The 18,963-nt window shown below is 36.3% G+C and overlaps 5 protein-coding genes across 9 annotated transcripts; 4 read left to right on the top strand and 1 right to left on the bottom strand.

Moving 5' to 3' along the window:
- Positions 1–377: 377 nt before the first annotated feature.
- On the bottom strand, positions 378–6,192 carry AT1G67890 (PAS domain-containing protein tyrosine kinase family protein). 4 transcript variants are annotated; one of them, NM_105459.3, is made up of 13 exons: positions 5,504–6,178; positions 4,850–5,300; positions 4,113–4,770; positions 3,939–3,979; positions 3,756–3,824; positions 3,398–3,498; positions 3,211–3,289; positions 2,982–3,080; positions 2,401–2,466; positions 2,245–2,294; positions 2,079–2,160; positions 1,547–1,641; positions 378–918 (listed from the first exon to the last, which is right to left on the bottom strand). In NM_105459.3, exons 1-13 carry the CDS (start codon positions 5,878–5,880, stop codon positions 789–791), a joined length of 2,298 nt encoding a protein of 765 aa, NP_564913.1. In that variant the 5' UTR covers positions 5,881–6,178; the 3' UTR covers positions 378–788. The 4 variants fall into 4 exon arrangements, with proteins under 4 accessions (NP_564913.1, NP_001077788.1, NP_001320568.1 ...); NM_001334334.1 differs by having other exon boundaries at positions 895–918; positions 1,003–1,641; positions 5,504–6,046; NM_001084319.2 differs by having other exon boundaries at positions 399–1,641; positions 5,504–6,192.
- Positions 6,193–7,401: 1,209 nt separating this feature from the next.
- On the top strand, positions 7,402–9,402 carry AT1G67880 (beta-1,4-N-acetylglucosaminyltransferase family protein). Its single transcript, NM_105458.3, has 2 exons — positions 7,402–7,843; positions 8,044–9,402. The coding sequence occupies exons 1-2, from the start codon at positions 7,772–7,774 to the stop codon at positions 9,142–9,144; spliced, it is 1,173 nt and encodes a 390-aa protein (NP_176955.1). The 5' UTR covers positions 7,402–7,771; the 3' UTR covers positions 9,145–9,402.
- Positions 9,403–12,173: 2,771 nt separating this feature from the next.
- AT1G67870 (glycine-rich protein) lies at positions 12,174–14,003 on the top strand. Its single transcript, NM_105457.3, has 2 exons — positions 12,174–12,608; positions 13,120–14,003. The coding sequence occupies exons 1-2, from the start codon at positions 12,282–12,284 to the stop codon at positions 13,630–13,632; spliced, it is 840 nt and encodes a 279-aa protein (NP_564912.1). The 5' UTR covers positions 12,174–12,281; the 3' UTR covers positions 13,633–14,003.
- A 1,599-nt stretch (positions 14,004–15,602) lies between these two features.
- Positions 15,603–17,231, top strand: AT1G67865 (uncharacterized protein). 2 transcript variants are annotated; one of them, NM_001334333.1, is made up of 2 exons: positions 15,603–15,716; positions 16,371–17,048. In NM_001334333.1, exon 2 carries the CDS (start codon positions 16,538–16,540, stop codon positions 16,763–16,765), a length of 228 nt encoding a protein of 75 aa, NP_001321801.1. In that variant the 5' UTR covers positions 15,603–15,716; positions 16,371–16,537; the 3' UTR covers positions 16,766–17,048. The 2 variants fall into 2 exon arrangements, with proteins under 2 accessions (NP_001321801.1, NP_564911.1); NM_105456.3 differs by lacking the exon at positions 15,603–15,716 and having other exon boundaries at positions 16,273–17,231.
- A 636-nt stretch (positions 17,232–17,867) lies between these two features.
- AT1G67860 (uncharacterized protein) lies at positions 17,868–18,473 on the top strand. Its single transcript, NM_105455.3, has one exon. The coding sequence runs from the start codon at positions 18,049–18,051 to the stop codon at positions 18,283–18,285; it is 237 nt and encodes a 78-aa protein (NP_564910.1). The 5' UTR covers positions 17,868–18,048; the 3' UTR covers positions 18,286–18,473.
- The last annotated feature ends 490 nt before the right edge of the window (positions 18,474–18,963 follow it).

Below are 18,963 nucleotides of genomic sequence, written 5' to 3'. Positions count from 1 at the left end.
TGGTTGTTCTATTTTGGTATGCGCTAGTTGTCACACCACCTCAAAAGCCACACATGTTATATATTAGCATAATTTGTAAATAAAAACCATTTAAAGGAGTTGAAAATAGTCGTGCCATTTGCGTAATTGGTCGGGTCGGATTGGTTCCCACACATTTTAACACCGACAGCGGTGAAGATTCATAGCTTCTTTTTTTTCTTTTTCAAAAATAAGATTCTAAGCAATAATGTCTCATGTGTTGCTGAATACACACATCTTATCCAATCTTACACCAACAAGGAACAAAAAATGTCTCTGTAGTCAACATAAAAATCTTCATGACTTGCAGATTGTCACAGATTTATGTTAAGGTTTTATATTGAGTTACGCCACGACGTGTTTGGATAAGAAATAAATAACCCAAATCAAAACTCACGAACAATAACAATGTATGATCCAAATAAATGTGACAATATTTACTAAAAATCAGGGTTACAAATCTTGGTTTTTACTCGTTTGTTACATGTACAGACTATTCTTAAAAACTGGGTCTGTCTCTCTCTCTCTCTCTGTTAAGAATTACATAAATAGATTGGCACAACAATTACATATGTATAACCTCTGTAGCTCGCATCGCATCACATGACGATTTCGAATTGAACTCCATATAAAGAATGCCTCTCTCACGCAATGAGAGAGCATATCAAAGTCTGCTTTAGCTGCTTTTCTTTATTGCATTTCTTCATTGAGCTTTCTTCTTTTGTTGTGTTGATCGCGAAATGCATATTCAGATTCTCTGCTCGTTGGGTTTATTTTTCCTTGAGAGAAGAGTTGTCTATCGATGCAGCACGAGCTGCTTGGAACTGTATAGTATACTTTCTTTGAAGCTCTCTTAATTTGTCCATCAATTCTTGGAACGATGGTCTACATTGCGGTTCGCTGCAGAAATTACTTAACCCACATTAGCTGCTGCGACATTTACTAAACGAAAGTAGAGAAAGTTTACGAGACTAAGTCACTTACTACTTAAGTAAACTGTGAAGGCAAATCAGTATATATCAATACAGTGGTGTCGGTTGAAAGAAAAGTATACAAGATCTGACACCAAACTTACAATAATTGTATCAAACATGAGCCTTTTTATGGGCCCTGAATCTGTGGAAAATTTTCAACTCAACAAAGCATAGACCTTGAAAGTCTTTACACTAGTAATTGAAGCCTTCAATAGTATGTGTTTGGGACCCATGGAAATTAAAGGATTGGAGTGCAAAGTAAATGTTTTCTCGAACTTTTGTTTACTCAAGGTTTCCTAAACAGTAATCTTACAAATTCCAAATTCTAGGGTTTGCAACATTTCTACATTTATGGTTATTTTACTATGTTCATTGATGACACAAAACATCAGGTTTAGTTCAGCTACAGCAGAAAATCAGAGCATGGCATATGACGAGATGTTTAGGAGACCAAGTTTTGGTCCCTCCTATATGCAACCAATTTTGTACCGAATCATTAGTGAGGCTATTTTCCTCTAGCAAGGTATATGTAATGTTTAATATGATTTATGTACCTGTGCCAGCAGCTTTCCATTAAAGCAATCCACTGAGGGTCAACGTCTTTTGGGACTTCCAGCCTCTGGTTCATGAACCCCACGGCTCCAATCACCTGCAAGTTTATAAATAGACTTCTCTTCATATTTGTTTTACTGTGTGGGCATATAATTTACATACAGGAATTAAGAGGAGACAGAAAAGGCAAACTTTCTTAAACAGAACAGATGTTTTGCAATGGAAACAAGTCCTCTAATTGGTATAAATGTCGCAAAACATAACTTTTTAATTTGACCCAAAATAGCCAAATGGGTAGTATAGTTTCCAACATACTAAACTGATTACATCTACTTTATAGGATAGATGGAAACTAGATGCATATTAATAGCGAGTAGCGACCAATTAGCTACAGTAGTTAGTAACGTTGAGATTCTTACTAGGACTAATATGGCCTTGTATATCTTTAAGTAAGATATGGTCACTTTCATATTCCCTAGTCTATTTTTCATTTGGAGACCAATTGCATTTTTTCCATTAAAGCGGAAACTATACCTGCATAGCATTTAGATTTTCCCATGGGATCTTCTCTGTCACAAGCTCCCATAGTACTACTCCAAAACTGTAAACGTCAGACCTGCCATTTAAAGAGTAGGAAGAGCATCGTTATAGATGAAAGCTACAACAAACAATAACCAATAAGTAGAGAGTGAGAAAATACTTTTCATCAGCAGCCTCATTTCGAAGAACTTCTGGTGCCATCCATTGAGGCTACAGAACATAAAAAAGCAATGAAATTCATCCTGAGATATCTGATTTCATTAAAAAAAAGAAAAAAAAAGGAGGAATCAATTCAGTAAGAGTCTATGTAAAGTACCGTTCCCCTTCCGTTTGTAGTGAGGTACGTCTCATGCTTGATGCGAGAAAGACCAAAATCAGCAACCTGTGAGCTGACAAAGTAAGTTAACCATGACAAACACCCTTTTTACTTCAATAATAGTTTGTCCTGAAATTAAAATCTATGATTCTTTTCTGATATAGACACAAAAGACGAATCGTTATCTAAAGCTTCATTAATATAGTGTATATGATTTCCCCTTTTGCTTTAGAGTCTAAGTCGTAGTAACTTAATTATCAAACGATTTTTTTCTCATACAAGATACAACTCTTGAGTCCTGACACAGGGGAAATACTAGACCTAATAACATTATTTTGTTGACCTAGAATAATATTTTTCCATTTGTGTCACAAAGAAATCAATCAAGCAATATTTTTTAAACTGGGGACATCCATTTCTAGTTCACCCACCAAACTCATGTCATCTGCGAAATCTGATGAAAGTGGACGGTATTTTGTAGGTAAATAATTATTTTCTTCTTAGCTCCATCAGAATTACCAACGTCATAAGGTTATTGGTAGTCCAGAAAGTGGAAACTATTTCAACAATGAAAACAATACCTTCACAGTCCAGTTCCGATCAACCAGTAGATTTGACGACTTCAGATCACGGTGAATGATGGGAGGACTACAGTGGTGAAGATAATTCATGCCACGAGCCTGTATGAAAGACTGAATCAAAGAGCGGAAAAGAAGGATATGCAAAAAAATGCAACAAAGAACCAAAATAGAGCAGCTTATACTTTAGAAAAACTTGGACAACAACTGGAAAATCACGTTTAATACTCACAATGTCTGATGCCATATGGATACGTCGCCTCAAATCTAGTTTTGACTTGTTCCTCTGCAGCAAACGAAAGAGACTTCCACTGCAAATGTTATTTCGAAACATTTAGACTTAAGATGTGAGTCAGAGTTTTTACCCCAGAGAACAAAAATCTCGAAATGTAGGATTAGCAAAAGAGAAGAGGCCGAACCGTGGTAGAAACTCTGTCACTATACAAAGACGCTGAGGTGATGCCACAGCTCCCATAAACAGCAGAACGTTTGGATGTCTAAGCCTTTTCATCAATGATACCTTCAAGATAAAACAATTTCAGCATAGGTACTTCGAAACTAGAATGAGTAGCTAGGCTAATCTCTGTAATGAGTAATTTTTCGGGGTAGATGCAGTTTGGAAAAAGATTCGTACAGAAAATTTGTGGTAGTTTCAGAATCATTTTTTCATACGAAATTATGGAAGACAGAAGGCAGGTATTATTCGCTTAAAACAAAGACAAGTTCTAACAGTCTTTTACCAAACATGCTTAGAGAAGCGACAGAAAACAATAATACCTCTTGTTTGAAAGATGTTATGATCTCTTCTGAATATTCTTGTTTGGAAAACACCTTTACAGCCACATCCTGCAGTCACATTAGCAACTCTCAGTAATAGATTTTTTAAGTTCGTGATTTTCATGGAGGCTTGTACAATCCATGATGCATATTCTGTAATGTCAACAGGTGGCAAGAACGTACAGATCCAAACCATAGACCATGATAGACAGTTCCACATGAACCTGTATGCATAAAGAGGGAAATTACAACAAGCATGTTAGCAGAATAGATAAAAAAAAACAAAAATGGTATGATGTCTTGAAGGATAGATATGTCTTTCACAAAAGAGATATCTTTCTCAAAGGAGTACATCACCTTGCCCGATTTGTTCTCCAATTGTCAAATCCTCCCATAAGATTTCATAGTCTAAGCAGTCGCTATCCATGTCAACCTTGTTCATAACACTGCTGCTGGTACTTCCACAGCTGCTAGCACTGCTTGCGCTATTCACATTAACAGAACCCATATTCTCATTATTGGCAGGTTTATTACTTTCACTTGCCAGGCTTTCAGACTTAACACTGTTATAGGAATTACTATGATGAGCCTCTTCTTTTTGTTGTTCATTATGCACCCAAGGCCACACAGAATGAGCATTTCTTCTTTCCAAACCTTCCCGCTCATTTCCTTTCCATGGCCATGACAGTCCTTTCTTTACCATCCACTCTTCAGTCTTTGAGGTAAGTTTCTTAGGGACAACAGAGTTTCTATCATTTTCATCATTGGATTCTCCGGAGGCTTTTGAAGAAGACTTATCATCGTTACATAAGAACACACCAAAAGGAGACTGGATCAAATTCCCCCTAGGTGTGCTAGCATCATTTGTTTCTGCATCTTCCCTCTGGTCAGAGAAAGCAGCATCGAAGAAACCCTGATCAGACTGATGACTGCCCCCATTTCCACCCTCAGGGTGTGAGGCGTTATTATCACCTGCTCGCATTTTCGACCTGACCTTGTTGCCCACCTTGGATGCCTAAAATTTAGACTACACTTGTCAAAAGATGCAACAATATACCAAAAGGTCAGAATATGTAACCTACAGTTAGACTAACCAAATCTGAGATCTTAGATGCTATAGCAGCTTGAATAGGCTGCTGAGAATCAAGGCCAAGTTTCGACACAACAGCTTCTTTGGAATCAAAACCAAGCCTAGAAGCAACACCATTAGTCCCCCGGCAAAAGCTTGAATCCCCTTCTTGCCACCTGTTTTTAGCGGGAGGAACTCTCGGCCGTTGAAAAAGTGCCGAATCATTCGTGATACATATAATCCCAATAAGCAAACCATCATCATCATAAAAAGGAGAAATCGTAGTCACAACCGAAAACCTCTCTCCCATTTTATTCTTAACAGGAAACTCTCCAGTCCAACTCTCTCCACTGCTGCAACGCTGAAAGATATTTTTTGCAACAGCAGCATCTTGACCATCTACGAGTATATTAATCGAGTCCTTCCCTAACGCTTCTGCAGCTGAGAATCCATAAAGCTTCTCCGCCATCGAGTTCCTAAAACAACCATTCCAACAAAATTTGAACTGTGAACATAACTTAGCTAACATATCAGATACTAAATCCTATACTACAAACGATACCAACACTCTCTAATCAATCGATTCCAAGAGCTCCTATATGAATCCAAATCACAATCCTAGCATTTGACTACTAATTATGAAGAAACAATGGGAACCAAAAAAGTTCTACCTACTCACCAAAAGATAATTTGGCCATTAAGATCGAAGACATGAACAGCTTGAGCCATAGACTGCAAAATATTCAAATACTGTTTATCGGTGAACTTGCCTGCCGATGGTCCATCACCACCACCAGCTACTCCGTCTTTAGAATGACTCTCTTTCCGTAACGGAGAAGCGTGACGGAACGATGCGGCGCCGGTTTTTCTCCATAACGGAGTTCCTTCTCCACTGTTTCTCCTTGAAGGTCGTTTAGGTGATGAAGAATGCGAACGCCTTTTAATCTCTGCTGATACTTTGAGTTTTGACATCTCTCGCTTTAGATCTTCTTGGCTTTCTTCTAGCTCTCGTATCTTCTTCAATAGCTTCTCTGCTGGTGGATTCGGATTCTCCATTGTGATTGATGTAGAGAATGGAGATCGGAATCTGAAGGTGATTGAGTTTGAAATCGGGAATTGAATCAACTGTGAAAGCTCGAAGGAAGAAGAAGAGAATCTGAGAATATTTTGAAGAAAGGTTTTTGTGTAGTTGTAAAAGAGAGTCAACAATTTTGGAAAACTTGTTTTGCTTATCTTTGCTTCTTTGATTCTTTTATTTCTGATTTTAGCGTTTTCATTTTGTTCTTACTATTTTCTTTCTTTTTTTTAGTTTCGGTTTTGCTACTTTTCTTTCAACTTGTTTTTTTTTCCTTCTTCAACTTGTGTTCAATAACACCTGAGTGATACAAATTTATGGATTTGACCAAGTAAAAAGAATATAGATATATGGAGAAATACAAGTGGTAGAGAAGAAGGAGACGGAAGATACGAGGGAGGATATATGGCGATTTAGTTTGCTATGAGATAAGAAAGATCTTAAAAAAAAAATTCAACCATTTAGTAATGTTTAGTCAAAATGTTTAAGTTACCGTTACATTTAATGTAAAATGAGTTTTTAAATAAAATTTATATTCTATTCAAAAAAATAAAAATAAATGGTAAAGAATGGATTTTTTTGACTAAAAATATATATGTATTTTATAAAAATGAAAACGGTTTAGGTTTATAATCAATGATTAGAGTTAAAAAAAAAAAAATCGAAGTAAATCATAAATAGAATTTTGGTCTATCGACTCAACCATAGCGGTGAAATTAAAGGAGTTATATGAAGCGATGAAAATTTTGATTACTCTTCCCGAATTTGTTGTTATTGTTAGTATGAGATTCTATTTTAGTATGAGTTTATGACACATAATTAAACAAAAACACACATAAAACGAATTGTCTACTCGTAAGTCTCAAGACTCTCAACCATCAGAGGAAAAAAAAAAAGATTAACCATCAAAGTAAATGAAGTATTGACAACAATTTTCAAATACTTTGGGAGGTGCCACATAAAATGTTTTGGTCCCTCGCATGAGAAAATGCATGGGCATAGATCAACACAAATAACACAGAAGAGGGAGCAACTATGCCGGAATTTCTCCTCCTCCGGATAGGTTTTATTACTCCAGCAGCAAACCTATGTTTCACCATTCGGTATTGGGCCTTTTGGGCTTTTAATTTCTCTTTTCGGCTTGTATCATTTTTATTTTTTTTTAAAGAAAAATCAATAGATAAAAGCAACAAATAGACCCAGGAAACCAACAGTGTCAGATATGCATTTTTCTAGGTCTCAAACTTGGTGAGTGCTTTTTTTCAGAACTTTATGCAATTACTTAGTACTTTCCAAAACTCTCCCTAATATGAATACTTAGCTTATACTAAAAAACTGTTGACATCAGAGTATATTATATACAGATTGTCTAAGTTTATGATTAAATTAGATAGTATTATTTGTGTATATTTTAGAGTGGAAGCCACGTGGTGGTTGAAGAGAAAAGAAAGAGTACATAAGTGATTCTGAGCTTTTTCAACTAAAAAGACACGACAAAAGCTGGAAGTGGGGGACTGAGTCACACAACGCGTGGTGTGGAGAGAATGATAAATGATAATACTTCATCAATCAAAGCCAAGCAACGGAACTAACGTTGAAACTTTCCTCATTGACCTAATTACCCCTTTTCTCTCTTGTTAGTTCCTCGAGACAATATCCATTTATCATCATAGACACAATCACATAAAAAAAAAAACCTCTGTTTTTGCTCTGTTTATTCTTTAATTCTTTCAAAATCTCCCCTTTTTAGGCTTGGATTCTTTAATTCGTGTGTTTTTTCTATCTCTTGTTGAAACCAATCTCTAAGATTCTGTTTATTTGTGGTAAAGTTTGGTTCTTTATATCTCAAATCGAGTTCTTGTTCGAAGAAAGATGTGGTGGATGATGGGAGAAAACGGTGGTCACTACTGTTCTAAAAAGTCCGATGATTTATGCGGAACTCAGGTTTGTGATTTTCTTCTTCTTGATAAAAACAAGATCTTTAGTCAATGCTCAAAGAACCCTTTTGGATCTATATCATAGATCTTGCGGAATCTTATTCTCTTGAATTAGATTGATCTCTCTGCACTTGCTTAGATTGGTCAACATCTCTTGTTTGGTTTTAGTCAGCGAATCGACAATTTTTCTCTTTGGTTTGGAATCAGGAATCAGATCGAGGCTTTGGTATTTCAAGACTCTGTTGTATCTTGCGTGGTGTGGATTTAAAATCGGTTCTGTTTCTGTTAGTAATCATGCCAATGTGTGTTCTTGGTGTATACATTAACGCTCTCAAGATTTCATATTTCTTGAGACCTTTATGGGAATCACCACCAAAACCATTCCATGAGATACCGCATTATCACCACGAGAACGCTTCTATGGAATCTCTCTGTAAACTCCACGGTTGGAGAACCCGTGAGTACCCTCGTCGTGTCTACGACGCTGTTTTGTTCAGTACTGAAGTTGAACTCCTCACGATACGGTGGAAAGAACTGTACCCATATGTTACTCAGTTTGTTCTACTTGAATCTAACTCGACTTTCACCGGATTACCAAAACCGCTTGTTTTCGCGGGGCATAGGGATGAGTTTAAGTTTATCGAGCCACGGTTGACTTACGGGTCGATAGGAGGAAGGTTTAAGAAAGGTGAGAAGAATCCTTTTTACGAAGAGGCTTATCAAAGAATCGCATTGGATCAGCTATTGAGAATAGCTGGTATCACTGATGATGACTTGTTGATTATGTCTGATGTTGATGAGATTCCGAGTAGACATACGATAAATCTTCTCCGTTGGTGCGATGACATACCACAAATTCTTCATCTTAGACTGAAGAATTACTTGTACTCTTTTGAGTTCCCTGTTGATGATAAGAGCTGGAGAGCATCGGTGCATAGATACCAGACGGGTAAAACAAGGTATGCGCATTATCGACAGTCTGATGTTATCTTGGCGGATTCAGGGTGGCATTGCAGTTTCTGTTTTAGACGTATAAGCGAGTTTGTGTTTAAGATGAAAGCTTATAGTCATTATGATCGAGTGAGATTCGCGCATTACTTGAACCCGAAAAGGGTTCAAAGAGTTATATGCAGCGGATCGGATTTGTTCGATATGATTCCCGAGGAATACACGTTTAAAGACATCATTGGTAAAATGGGACCGATCCCGCATTCTTACTCCGCGGTTCATCTTCCGGCGTACCTTTTAGAGAACGCGGAGAGGTACAAGTTTCTTCTTCCGGGGAACTGTTTGAGAGATGAGGAATGAATTGGTTATTGTAACTAATATGATATGGAACACTACTACTACTACTAACTCAAGATTATTAATTCTTTGGTGAGTTATTTTTTGAAAGAGTTTATGGCGATTTTATTGGTCACTTTCGTGTACATATACAATTTAATTTATATTTTTATCTCTTTGGGATTTTTTCTAAGACAAGTTTTTGTTATTCGGCACAAATCGAAGATGGTGAGTGTGGTATAGTCCACGTTATGGCATATGCTTGCACGACGAGCAAGCCAGTGAACAAAATATGTCATGTCAATGTATTTTCTATTGCTGAAACTATACAAAAATGGACACTAACCAGACCGGCCAGTGTCACATGGCTATGTTACTGGGGAAAGAGTATGCGGAAAATAAATTAAAGTATATAAGAGAAGATGATAGAAATATTTAACGAAGTATTGATTGATTCTTTATTGGGGAAAAAAAAGAAAAGAGTATAGGTTGTTGATCTATCAAACCGACTTTTAGTGTTAGGCTGCAAATGATTGATACCTCTCAGAAACATGTATACATGCATGTTTTCTTTTTGTCGACGAAAAATGTGTACATGTTAATTATAAATATATATGTGTACACAACATAATTTACGATATAAAAAAAACGAATCCTTAATAATCACTTCAATCGTTTTATGGATGTTTTATGTATACCATTATTAGAATATGAATTTCTAACTCAAAACTAATTAGTAATAAGTGAAAAAGTTTATATTTATATATGTCATTTAAAGTTTTACTCAATTTCTACTGTGAGATATTATTAACCCTAATATTATATTAATTTAAAGTAAAAACTAGATCATACTTAGTCAATTATTATCCAATCGCAAGAAATCCCTCCAATTAAAATGCGTGTAGCCAATGTTGGCGAGGTTATCTACAATTGACCAAGGATTGTAGACATGCAATATGTTGTAGTTCCTTTCTTTCAGGTTTTGAAGTCTCCAAGTAAAACCACGATCGCCACTGATAAGCATCACATTCGCCAATGTGCGACTGGTGCAAGTCCAAAACACAATCCTCCTTTGAATTTCTTTGTCACTGGCTTGTTTTTCTTTATTCTCAAGATAATGGTACTCGACCCCATTGTCTTCCTATGTTCGTTGAATTTCAGGGGAAGAACACGTTTATAATTTGCCGCAACTGGAACAATCTTTATAGGTCTTATGTATCCTTATCCCTCAACACAGCTTTAACCGTAGGACCAAAAGTGGTGGGATCACTATCATGTGGAACCCCACAAAATTCTATGTACAACATTGTCAAGGTCCAAGCTCTCGCATAGATTGGAGTGTGCATGCAGTACTCGTCGACAACATCGGCACTATTTATCTGTAAAAAAAACAAATTTTGTGACATTTACTAAGTTCAGAGCAAAGATTAACAAAGTAAGTTGTTCAGTTCTAATTTCAATGCCTCAAATTAAAAATCTCCGATAGAAAAGTGGTCTTAGTGTTTTAGTCTAGTCTTAAAGGACTCATTCAAGTGATTACATGTTCAAAAACATATGTCTAAGACTGATATATGAACATCAAGCAAGAAGTCATGGGGACAAATCTAGTACACAAGATCATAAGGATTGAATCGAAGATACAATGAGTAAGGATCTCAACTCGAAATTGATGAAGCTAAGACTTGAAGGACATAAGCAAGAATGGAGAAAACAACGTTCCAGTGATGTCATCAAGACTAGATGAATTGCATTGCAGTTCTAATGTGAATAAGATTATTCACGTATTAGTAATAAACACATCAGAAGTTGACTAATAAGATTATTCACGTATTAGTAATAAACATATGCTATGCTAACTTTAAGCTTTATGTTCTTAGGAAATTTGAGAAAAATGACCCAAAAAAAAACAATAATGAACTCAATGACCATATAACTTATACGGCAGGATCCTGCATATAATTAACCCAAATAATAATCCCTTAAATTGGTAAAATGTGGATTTCACCCCATCCTCCCACCTCCCTCCTCTTTCTAATGTTAAATTGTTGGGGCAAAATTGATATGTAAGTTCGTCTATGGGAGGGAATTAAGTTTCCGCTGAGTAATAAACAAACAAGTGCAAACCTAGGAATTCAACACCAATGTAATTTTTTATAATTTTGTAGGACTCTTTAATAGTCAAGTCAGTATTTAAACCACAAGAGTCGGTCAGAAACCAGAAAAACTAGAAACAAGTTATGTCAGTTCTAAGAAGAGAGATGTGCAATGTATTCGGCAATCGGGTATATCATCTAACATTTTAGCCAGTGAAAAAAGAGAAAGATATGAGGATTTTTCCATTGTTCAGTAAGCTAAGAGAAGACAGTTTCATTAAAGAGTCGAATAGAATGGATATTCTCATGAAACTGAGAAGGTTAAGTTTTTTTGGGGAATACTTTGCATGCCTTTATATAGGTGAAGAGTCATGTTGCATAGCTCCGAGGCATTTCAGCTTATAAGTATCCATGTCTCGACTCATATGATGAATGGACTTGATGAAGGGACTAGGCAATCGATCGTCAGTGCGGGTGAATTTTGACGTCTTGAGTCCATCCGACCATTCAAAAGAAAGTATTCTTCTTACCACGTAGCATGTGACTTTACCTAGAGTTCGTGGAGCACAAGTAGAACAAATAGGATTATGCCTAAACACCTTTAGAACTAGACCAAAGGTCAAAAACTATCAAAACAAGTTTTTTACGCTACATGGTTTACATAAAAAAATTAAGTGATACACTCAATGATGAATAACAATATTAACCCAAACAAATTTGATATCAAAACACAGTATAACCAAAATCAAAACCGTAGTGGAACTAAACTAGATTATATAATATGCCTCCATAAATACTCGGATTTTCCACGTGAATTGGACTAATCATTAATTAGGAAGAACGGAATCAGAATAAATATGTCTACTCAACTTTCGGTATGGTGGTGGTAGAAAAGAGAATAAGATTCAAAGCATATTACGAATTATTGCCATATGGGATCATATCTAACACAAATTTAAAAGAACACTCTACTACTACAGTACAAAATTGTATATATATAAACACCTGAAAGATTTTAATTACTTATCCCTATCAAAGAAACTAACACAAGTATAAATTTACAGAAAAATGCTTGATAAGCTTACCAGAGGGATCGGAGGTCTCCGGCGCGGACATGGGCATTTCCAGGCAAGCGCAGGCTTCGGGTTCGAGGAGCACAAGGAGTTTTCGAGTCGTGTGGAGTCATCAGGAGGCTTCGTTGACCGTCAAGCCCGCTACAACCACCGTACGGGCAACCATGGCCGTCCACCCATGCATGTCTGGGATGAAGAAGACTCAGACTCAGACGTGGAGGAGTTCTTTGAGAGCAGCCGGACCCAACACACTACTGCGTTGCCGCAACCACTTCATATGAACTTCAGGCCTCCACCTCCAGTGACTCAGCCTCACCACAACGTAAGTTATCTCTTTTGGTGTCGTTACCTTATACTAATCATGTTATGTTATGTTACTTAATATATTTATTTATATGTAAGGTATCTTTTAAAATTTTGAAGTCCTGAAAATTGGTGCTAAAATTTTGCCAAATAAAACAATTAATTCTGATTTGTATATATAAACATCAAAAACAAAGTTATATAAACAGATTGAGGTGGTGGTCTAGTGATAAAATGGAGTTGGTATTTTGTGCCCTAAGTTCAAACACTCTTTCGTAGAGAGAGGGCAAGTCCTGAATTCATCCGGTATAAAAACATAGTATTATATAAAATCAAAAGTCCATAGCTTTGACCTTCACGCCACAAGAGTTTTGAAGATAAATTTTAGGCAACGGTTTGTGGTTTTTATTTATATTAACAAACTATTATAAAAGAAGCACCAATTTTTTAATCTTATATAGAACCTTCTGTCATCCTATCTGCTTAAACATATATTTTGTTTTTTAATTTGCCTAATGATCATTTTTCAGGGAAAAATGGGAAAGATAGGTAATGGATTGCAGCAGGGACACGAGATACATGGGATGAAGCACCAGGGCGGACATGGGATCCAGCACCACGACATACACGGGATGCAGCACCAGGGCGGGCACGGGATGCAGCACCAGGGCATGCACGGGATGCAGCACCAGGGGGGGCACGGAATGCAGCACCAGGGCGGGCACGGAATGCAGCACCAGGGCATGCATGGGATGCAGCACCAGGGGGGGCACGGAATGGAGCACCAGGGCGGGCACGGAATGCAGCACCAGGACATGCATGGGATGCAGCACCAGGGCAGGCACGGAATGCAGCACCAGGGCGGGCACGAAATGCAGCATCAGGGCATGCATGGGATGCAGCACCAGGGCGGGCACAGAATACAGCATCAGGGCATGCATGGGATGCAGCACCCGGGTGGAGTAGTGGTAAACGCTACTGAGAATTGGCGGGTCAGCAAAATCACCGGCCAGAAACTCGGGTGGGGAGGTAAGGGACTCTAGACTCCACCTAAATACTATGCCGGTTCAAATAAGAAAGTAATGATTATGTACCCAAATAATACATTTATAAGATGTATGTGTGTGATGGACATGTTTCTGTATCGTACCAAAACTAAATAGGTGGCTTTTATCCCAAAAAAGTGCTTTCGTTTGATGACCTTATGATTTCTAAAGAGTGTTGTTGTTGCTGCTTATGTTTAATAAAAGTGATGTATATTATCAGTTGATTTCCCCACGTGGAAGGGGTGATTATATTGCACAAAATTAAGTTAAAAGTAACATTGTGGTGTAATAAAAACCCTAGTGAATTTATAACCTATAAGTAAGTGGTGCAGTAGTGAATTTATAACTTATAAGTAATTTATAACTTCTTTCACCTCCAAAAAAAAAAGAAAAAAAACATCTGTTTTAAAATAAACTTCACATTCTTGGATTCCGTTTGTAATAACTAATGTTTTACACTGTGAAGAAAAAAAACTTTACATCGTTTAATCAAAAAAAAAAAACTGTTGATTAAAAAAATGAACTTCTACATTGTCAATAATGATTTTTAATTACATTTTATAATCTGGTCTTTTTAGACCAAGTCTATTCCTGAGTCCAATAAAAATATGAGTTTCGAGATGACGGATGGCTAAGCAAGAAAGTTAGATAAGTTCACGTTTGAGGCGATTTTTATTATTTTTTTAGACCCATAAAATGAATCCTCAACAACACAAAACCGCCACTTGGTTAAGAGAGACTCTAAAATTTGCGCATTAGAAGCAATTTCCATCGTAACGATTGAAGAGGGAGGCCATTGCACAACGGAGATGAACCTAACATTGACCATATCCACGCATATTTTCGTATGTTCTTTGATAATGTTGCGGTCAAAACACGCCAATTTGATCAATTATTAAAGGCATCTAGTTCGACTGAATAACCAATAGTAGTTATCGTTTACCGTTCTCTCTTTCTTTATATGGGAATATATACGTTGGCAACTCTCCTCTAAACCCATTGGCCCACCTCTTTATATTTTACAAAGTTATTTTTCCTTCTACTTGTTGAATATATATTGAACCGTGCGTCTCTAGTTTTAATCTTCCAAGAACATTTGGCCCAAACCTGGAATAAGAAAGAAGAAATAATAGAAAGATATCCAATTCAGCCTGATCCAATGATTATTAACCTGACACCTGACATGGACAGCGAACCAAGCTATCTTCCGAGTTATAGGGCTGTCAGGATCGACCCAGATTGACCGTGGCTCAACTGATGGATGAACATGTTAAAAATATTTACATATTTTATGATTTCTAACACCATCATCATGGTGACAACCATCTTGCATTTACTTGATGAGATCTAGCCAACTTTCTGGTATATTTGGTGGGCTTCCTCCGATTTTCAAAGTACATATCGGATTATCGGTTGTATATGTGTTATGTTAGGCACGTTTCACTAAATTTTTGGAATAGTTCCTTTAATAGCAAATGTTTTGATCTTTTCAGTTTCGTGGATTGATGTGGGATGCTACTTAAGTGGTGTATTTTTCTATCCAAATTGAATTTATCATCATTTTACTTATGGTTACCAAAGCTGAAAGTAATCCCTACGGTCACCACAATCACCGTTACTTCTCTTGGAGGTTCTCTTCTTTGCTTCGTCTAAGGATCATTGGTTTGTCTCCAATATTCTAACACAAGTCTTCTTTCCTCATCTTCTTCCTACTTAATCTCGGTATTTTTTAACCCTCACCATTGAATATCCCATGGTCTTTAGACTTCTTGTGTTACTTCCCACTTTTCGCTAACGTGGCCGGCTTACTCATGTCATGCACGTTACGTGGCTATTAGCAAAGAACAAAAAAAAAAAAAAAAAAGTTACACAACGCTTCGTCGAAATCCAAAAATGAATGAAAATTTTAACTCAAACAAATTTAATATAAAATCAAATAAAATCCGTAATAAATAGAACTAGACTAGGTTTAATTTCCAGTTTCATTATTATGCTTCCATTAATACTCAGCCAATTCCGAAATGTTCCCATATGAATAGGACTGATCTTTAATTTAAAAGACGAACGGAATTAGAACAAACATGACTATTCAACTTTCGTGGTAGAAAAGAGAATAAGATTCATATGATCGTACGATGATATTTCGAATAATCTCCAAAGGGAATAACATTTTCTTCTTTTACCTCATAGAAATCTGTTTTTTAAAATAAACTTTACACTGTCATTAACGTTTTTTTTTTAATAATCGGGACTAGGTCTTTGTCGACCGAAGTCCAAACTAATTCCTGAGCCAAGTATTAATATGAGTTTTATTGCCACTGAAAGCGTCGACGAGTGGCTAAGCGGGATAGTTAGATAATTCCACGTTTAAGGAAATTCTTTTCATGGACTAGACCAACAATGAGAATCCGCTATCACTTGGTTAAGAGAGACTCTTCAAACTTTGCAAGCATTAGATGCAATTTCCATCATAACGATTGAAGAGACCATTCCACGAAGGAGATGGGCCTTACACTAAACTTATCCACACATCTTTTCTAATGTTCGTTACTAGTATTGCTGTCAAAACATGCCTTTTTGGACTAAACATTAGTTGATACACATACAACATCTATTTTTGAGGGTCTATAGGGTCTGATTTTTTAAAGAAAACGTGTCCGTAGACAGAAACCTCCTTAGTTTGGATCTTTCCCATGTGATCATTATTAAAAACGACGAACGGAATTAGAACAAACATATCTATTCAACTTTCGGTAGTGATGGTACTAAGAGAATAAGATTCAGATCATAAAAAAGGGAACTATATACAAGAAATTTTTTCTATATATAGAAAACATCTGAAAGATTAAAACACTTATCCATATCAAAGAAAACTAACACAAGTAGATAAATATAAAGAAAAATGCTTGATAAGCTTATTATTGGGGTTGCCGGAGGGATTACCGGAGGGATTCTTGGAACGGTCGATGGGTTTGCCAAAGGGGTCGGGATATGGCCCAATAATTATCAGAGCACCGGTCGCTTCGAGAACAACAATATGACGAGTCCGGGAAACTACGGCAATGGTAATGGCGGTGCAGTGAAGGCATCCGAGAACTCCGGCGGCCGCCGCCAGAAAGACAGGGAGTAAAGGACTCCTGACCACACCCAGTAATGATTATGTATCCAAAATAATAAATGTATACGATGTATGTATAAGATGGACATGTTTCAGTATCTTACCAAAAATATAGGAGACTTTTAATGAAAAGTCTTCTTGTTTAATTTTATGAACTTTATGATTAATAAAAGGAGTGTGTTTAATAAAAGTGATGTATATTAACAGTTATTTCCACACGTGAAAAGATTGAATTTATTTGCACACAATTAAGTTTGAAAAGTAACGTTATGGTGTAACGAAAACCCTAATGAATTTATAAGTTACGTAGTGCAGTAGGATATGTCGTTTTAATGTTTCTGGTTCATCTAAATAATTAGATAATTTATTTTGCATTTATCGACCAAAACTTTAAGCTCATAGATTTGATTCAAACAAGTAATTCATTTACTAAATTAGACGGATCATAGGATTTTTTGTTGATTCGATTAGCCTTTTCAGTTATGCAATGTTCTTGAGGGAAACACAAACACAGATAGCATATTTGGCGACAGCGTCTGCCTTTTGAATTGGAAAGACGAGAAATATAACTAAAGGAGATAGAACGGAAACAACCTTGAAGCTGTCGAATTTCTTGAAGAATTCCATGAATGTCATTGATAGAGTTGTCTACACTTTTATCTCAAAAATCAAACGAACCTTACACAAGCAATGTTTTTTTTTTTTCCAATAATCAGAGTCTTCCTAAATCCAAAGTCTAGACTAATTCTTGAACTTAATACTAATAGAAATGTTTTCTTGCAATTTACAGCGTTATGGAGTCTAAGTTGAATAGTTAGATTATTACACTTTTATAAGGCTTTATTTTCTGGCCTAGAACAACGACCTGAATCTTCAACAAGGGGAAACTTTAAGTCCACTTCCACTTGGAGAGTCTTCAAACTTTGCAAGCATTAGATGCAATTTCCATCATAGCGATTGAAGGACCATTTGAGTGACAAGTAAGACGGGTCGTGTATGTCCATAGTTATCTTGTTTTCCACTTTCTTTCCATCTACTTCACGAATTTTTGTGATCGTTGAATTTTTTAAGACGAACGGAATAAGAACAAACATGTCTATTCAATTTTACGTATGGTGGTGGTAAAAAAAAAAGAATAAGATTCTTATCATATCATGGATATCATATGACGAATAATTGCCATAACAAACAAACTTAAGTGAACACTACGAGAATTGTATAAATATATACAAACATCTGAAAGATTGTAAGCTCTTATTCATATCAAAGAAAAACAACAGAATTAATATATAAAAATGCTTGATACGCTTATTGGAGGGATTGTCGGAGGGATTGCCGGAGCGATTATTGGAACGGTGGATGGGTTCGCCAGAGGGATCGGAATATGCCCCGATAGTTACCAGAGCTGCACTCGTACCGACTGCGAGGAGCACAAAAAGAAGCTCCCGACCAACCTTAGCCGTAACGGCGGTGCAGCAGCAGTGAAGGCTAAGGAGAACGGCCGCCGTCGCCGCCAGAAAGACAGGGAGTAGAGGACTCTAGACTACCCAAATATTCTGACGGTTCAAATAAGAAAGTAACGATTATGTACTCCCCATATAATAAATGTGTAAGATGTATCATGTATTTGTGTGACGGACTTTTAATGAAAATAAATGTTCTTGTTTAAGTTTTTTTTTTTTTTTGTCAGCGTTCTTGTTTAAGTTAATAAATCATTTATCATATTACATAAGAAATATATATTAGATCGGTATATAAATTGACTTTAATATATATTTATCGACAAAATTTGAAATGAATATTTAGGAAGTATATTATATCTCATTGAACTATATATATAGAAAGAGAAAACGAAAAGACTATTTACGAAAATGATTGGATTAAGATATGTTGTTTCACGATGAAGACAAGGGAAAAAAACCCTCAAGTTACATGCTTTAATGTTCATTACATGAATCTACTTGTTAAAATAACATAAGTACAAGTGAGTTAAGGAACAAAGAAAACTAATTACGTTAACTAGAAAAGATGGGTTTGTGCGTAGACTTGTATTGGAATTTTCATGTGGATCACAACTATATAGGTTTTCACAACAACTGGTTATTTAGTTGTCTTCCTCTTATATACACTAAATATATTATCTCTCACATTGCTCAATAAAATTAATATATGTTAAAATTCGAAAACATAACACCAAAAAGTATGTAATA

Source organism: Arabidopsis thaliana (assembly GCF_000001735.4).
Source record: "Arabidopsis thaliana chromosome 1 sequence".
Lineage (NCBI taxonomy): Eukaryota > Viridiplantae > Streptophyta > Magnoliopsida > Brassicales > Brassicaceae > Arabidopsis > Arabidopsis thaliana.
This window is presented reverse-complemented; position numbering and strand designations above follow the sequence as displayed.

Bases quoted from the DNA above. Each gene is read 5' to 3' on its own strand.
- AT1G67860 (NM_105455.3), top strand. From the start codon at position 18,049: ATGCTTGATACGCTTATTGGAGGGATTGTCGGAGGGATTGCCGGAGCG.
- AT1G67890 (NM_105459.3), bottom strand. From the start codon at position 5,880: ATGGAGAATCCGAATCCACCAGCAGAGAAGCTATTGAAGAAGATACGA. The intron at 3,290-3,397 runs GTTCGGCCTCTT...TAACATTTGCAG, and splicing joins GTGACAGAGTTTCTACCACG to TGGAAGTCTCTTTCGTTTGC. The intron at 2,295-2,400 runs GTACTTTACATA...TATGTTCTGTAG, and splicing joins CTACAAACGGAAGGGGAACG to CCTCAATGGATGGCACCAGA.
- AT1G67880 (NM_105458.3), top strand. From the start codon at position 7,772: ATGTGGTGGATGATGGGAGAAAACGGTGGTCACTACTGTTCTAAAAAG. The intron at 7,844-8,043 runs GTTTGTGATTTT...GTTTGGAATCAG, and splicing joins ATGATTTATGCGGAACTCAG to GAATCAGATCGAGGCTTTGG.
- AT1G67865 (NM_105456.3), top strand. From the start codon at position 16,538: ATGCTTGATAAGCTTATTATTGGGGTTGCCGGAGGGATTACCGGAGGG.
- AT1G67870 (NM_105457.3), top strand. From the start codon at position 12,282: ATGCTTGATAAGCTTACCAGAGGGATCGGAGGTCTCCGGCGCGGACAT. The intron at 12,609-13,119 runs GTAAGTTATCTC...ATCATTTTTCAG, and splicing joins TGACTCAGCCTCACCACAAC to GGAAAAATGGGAAAGATAGG.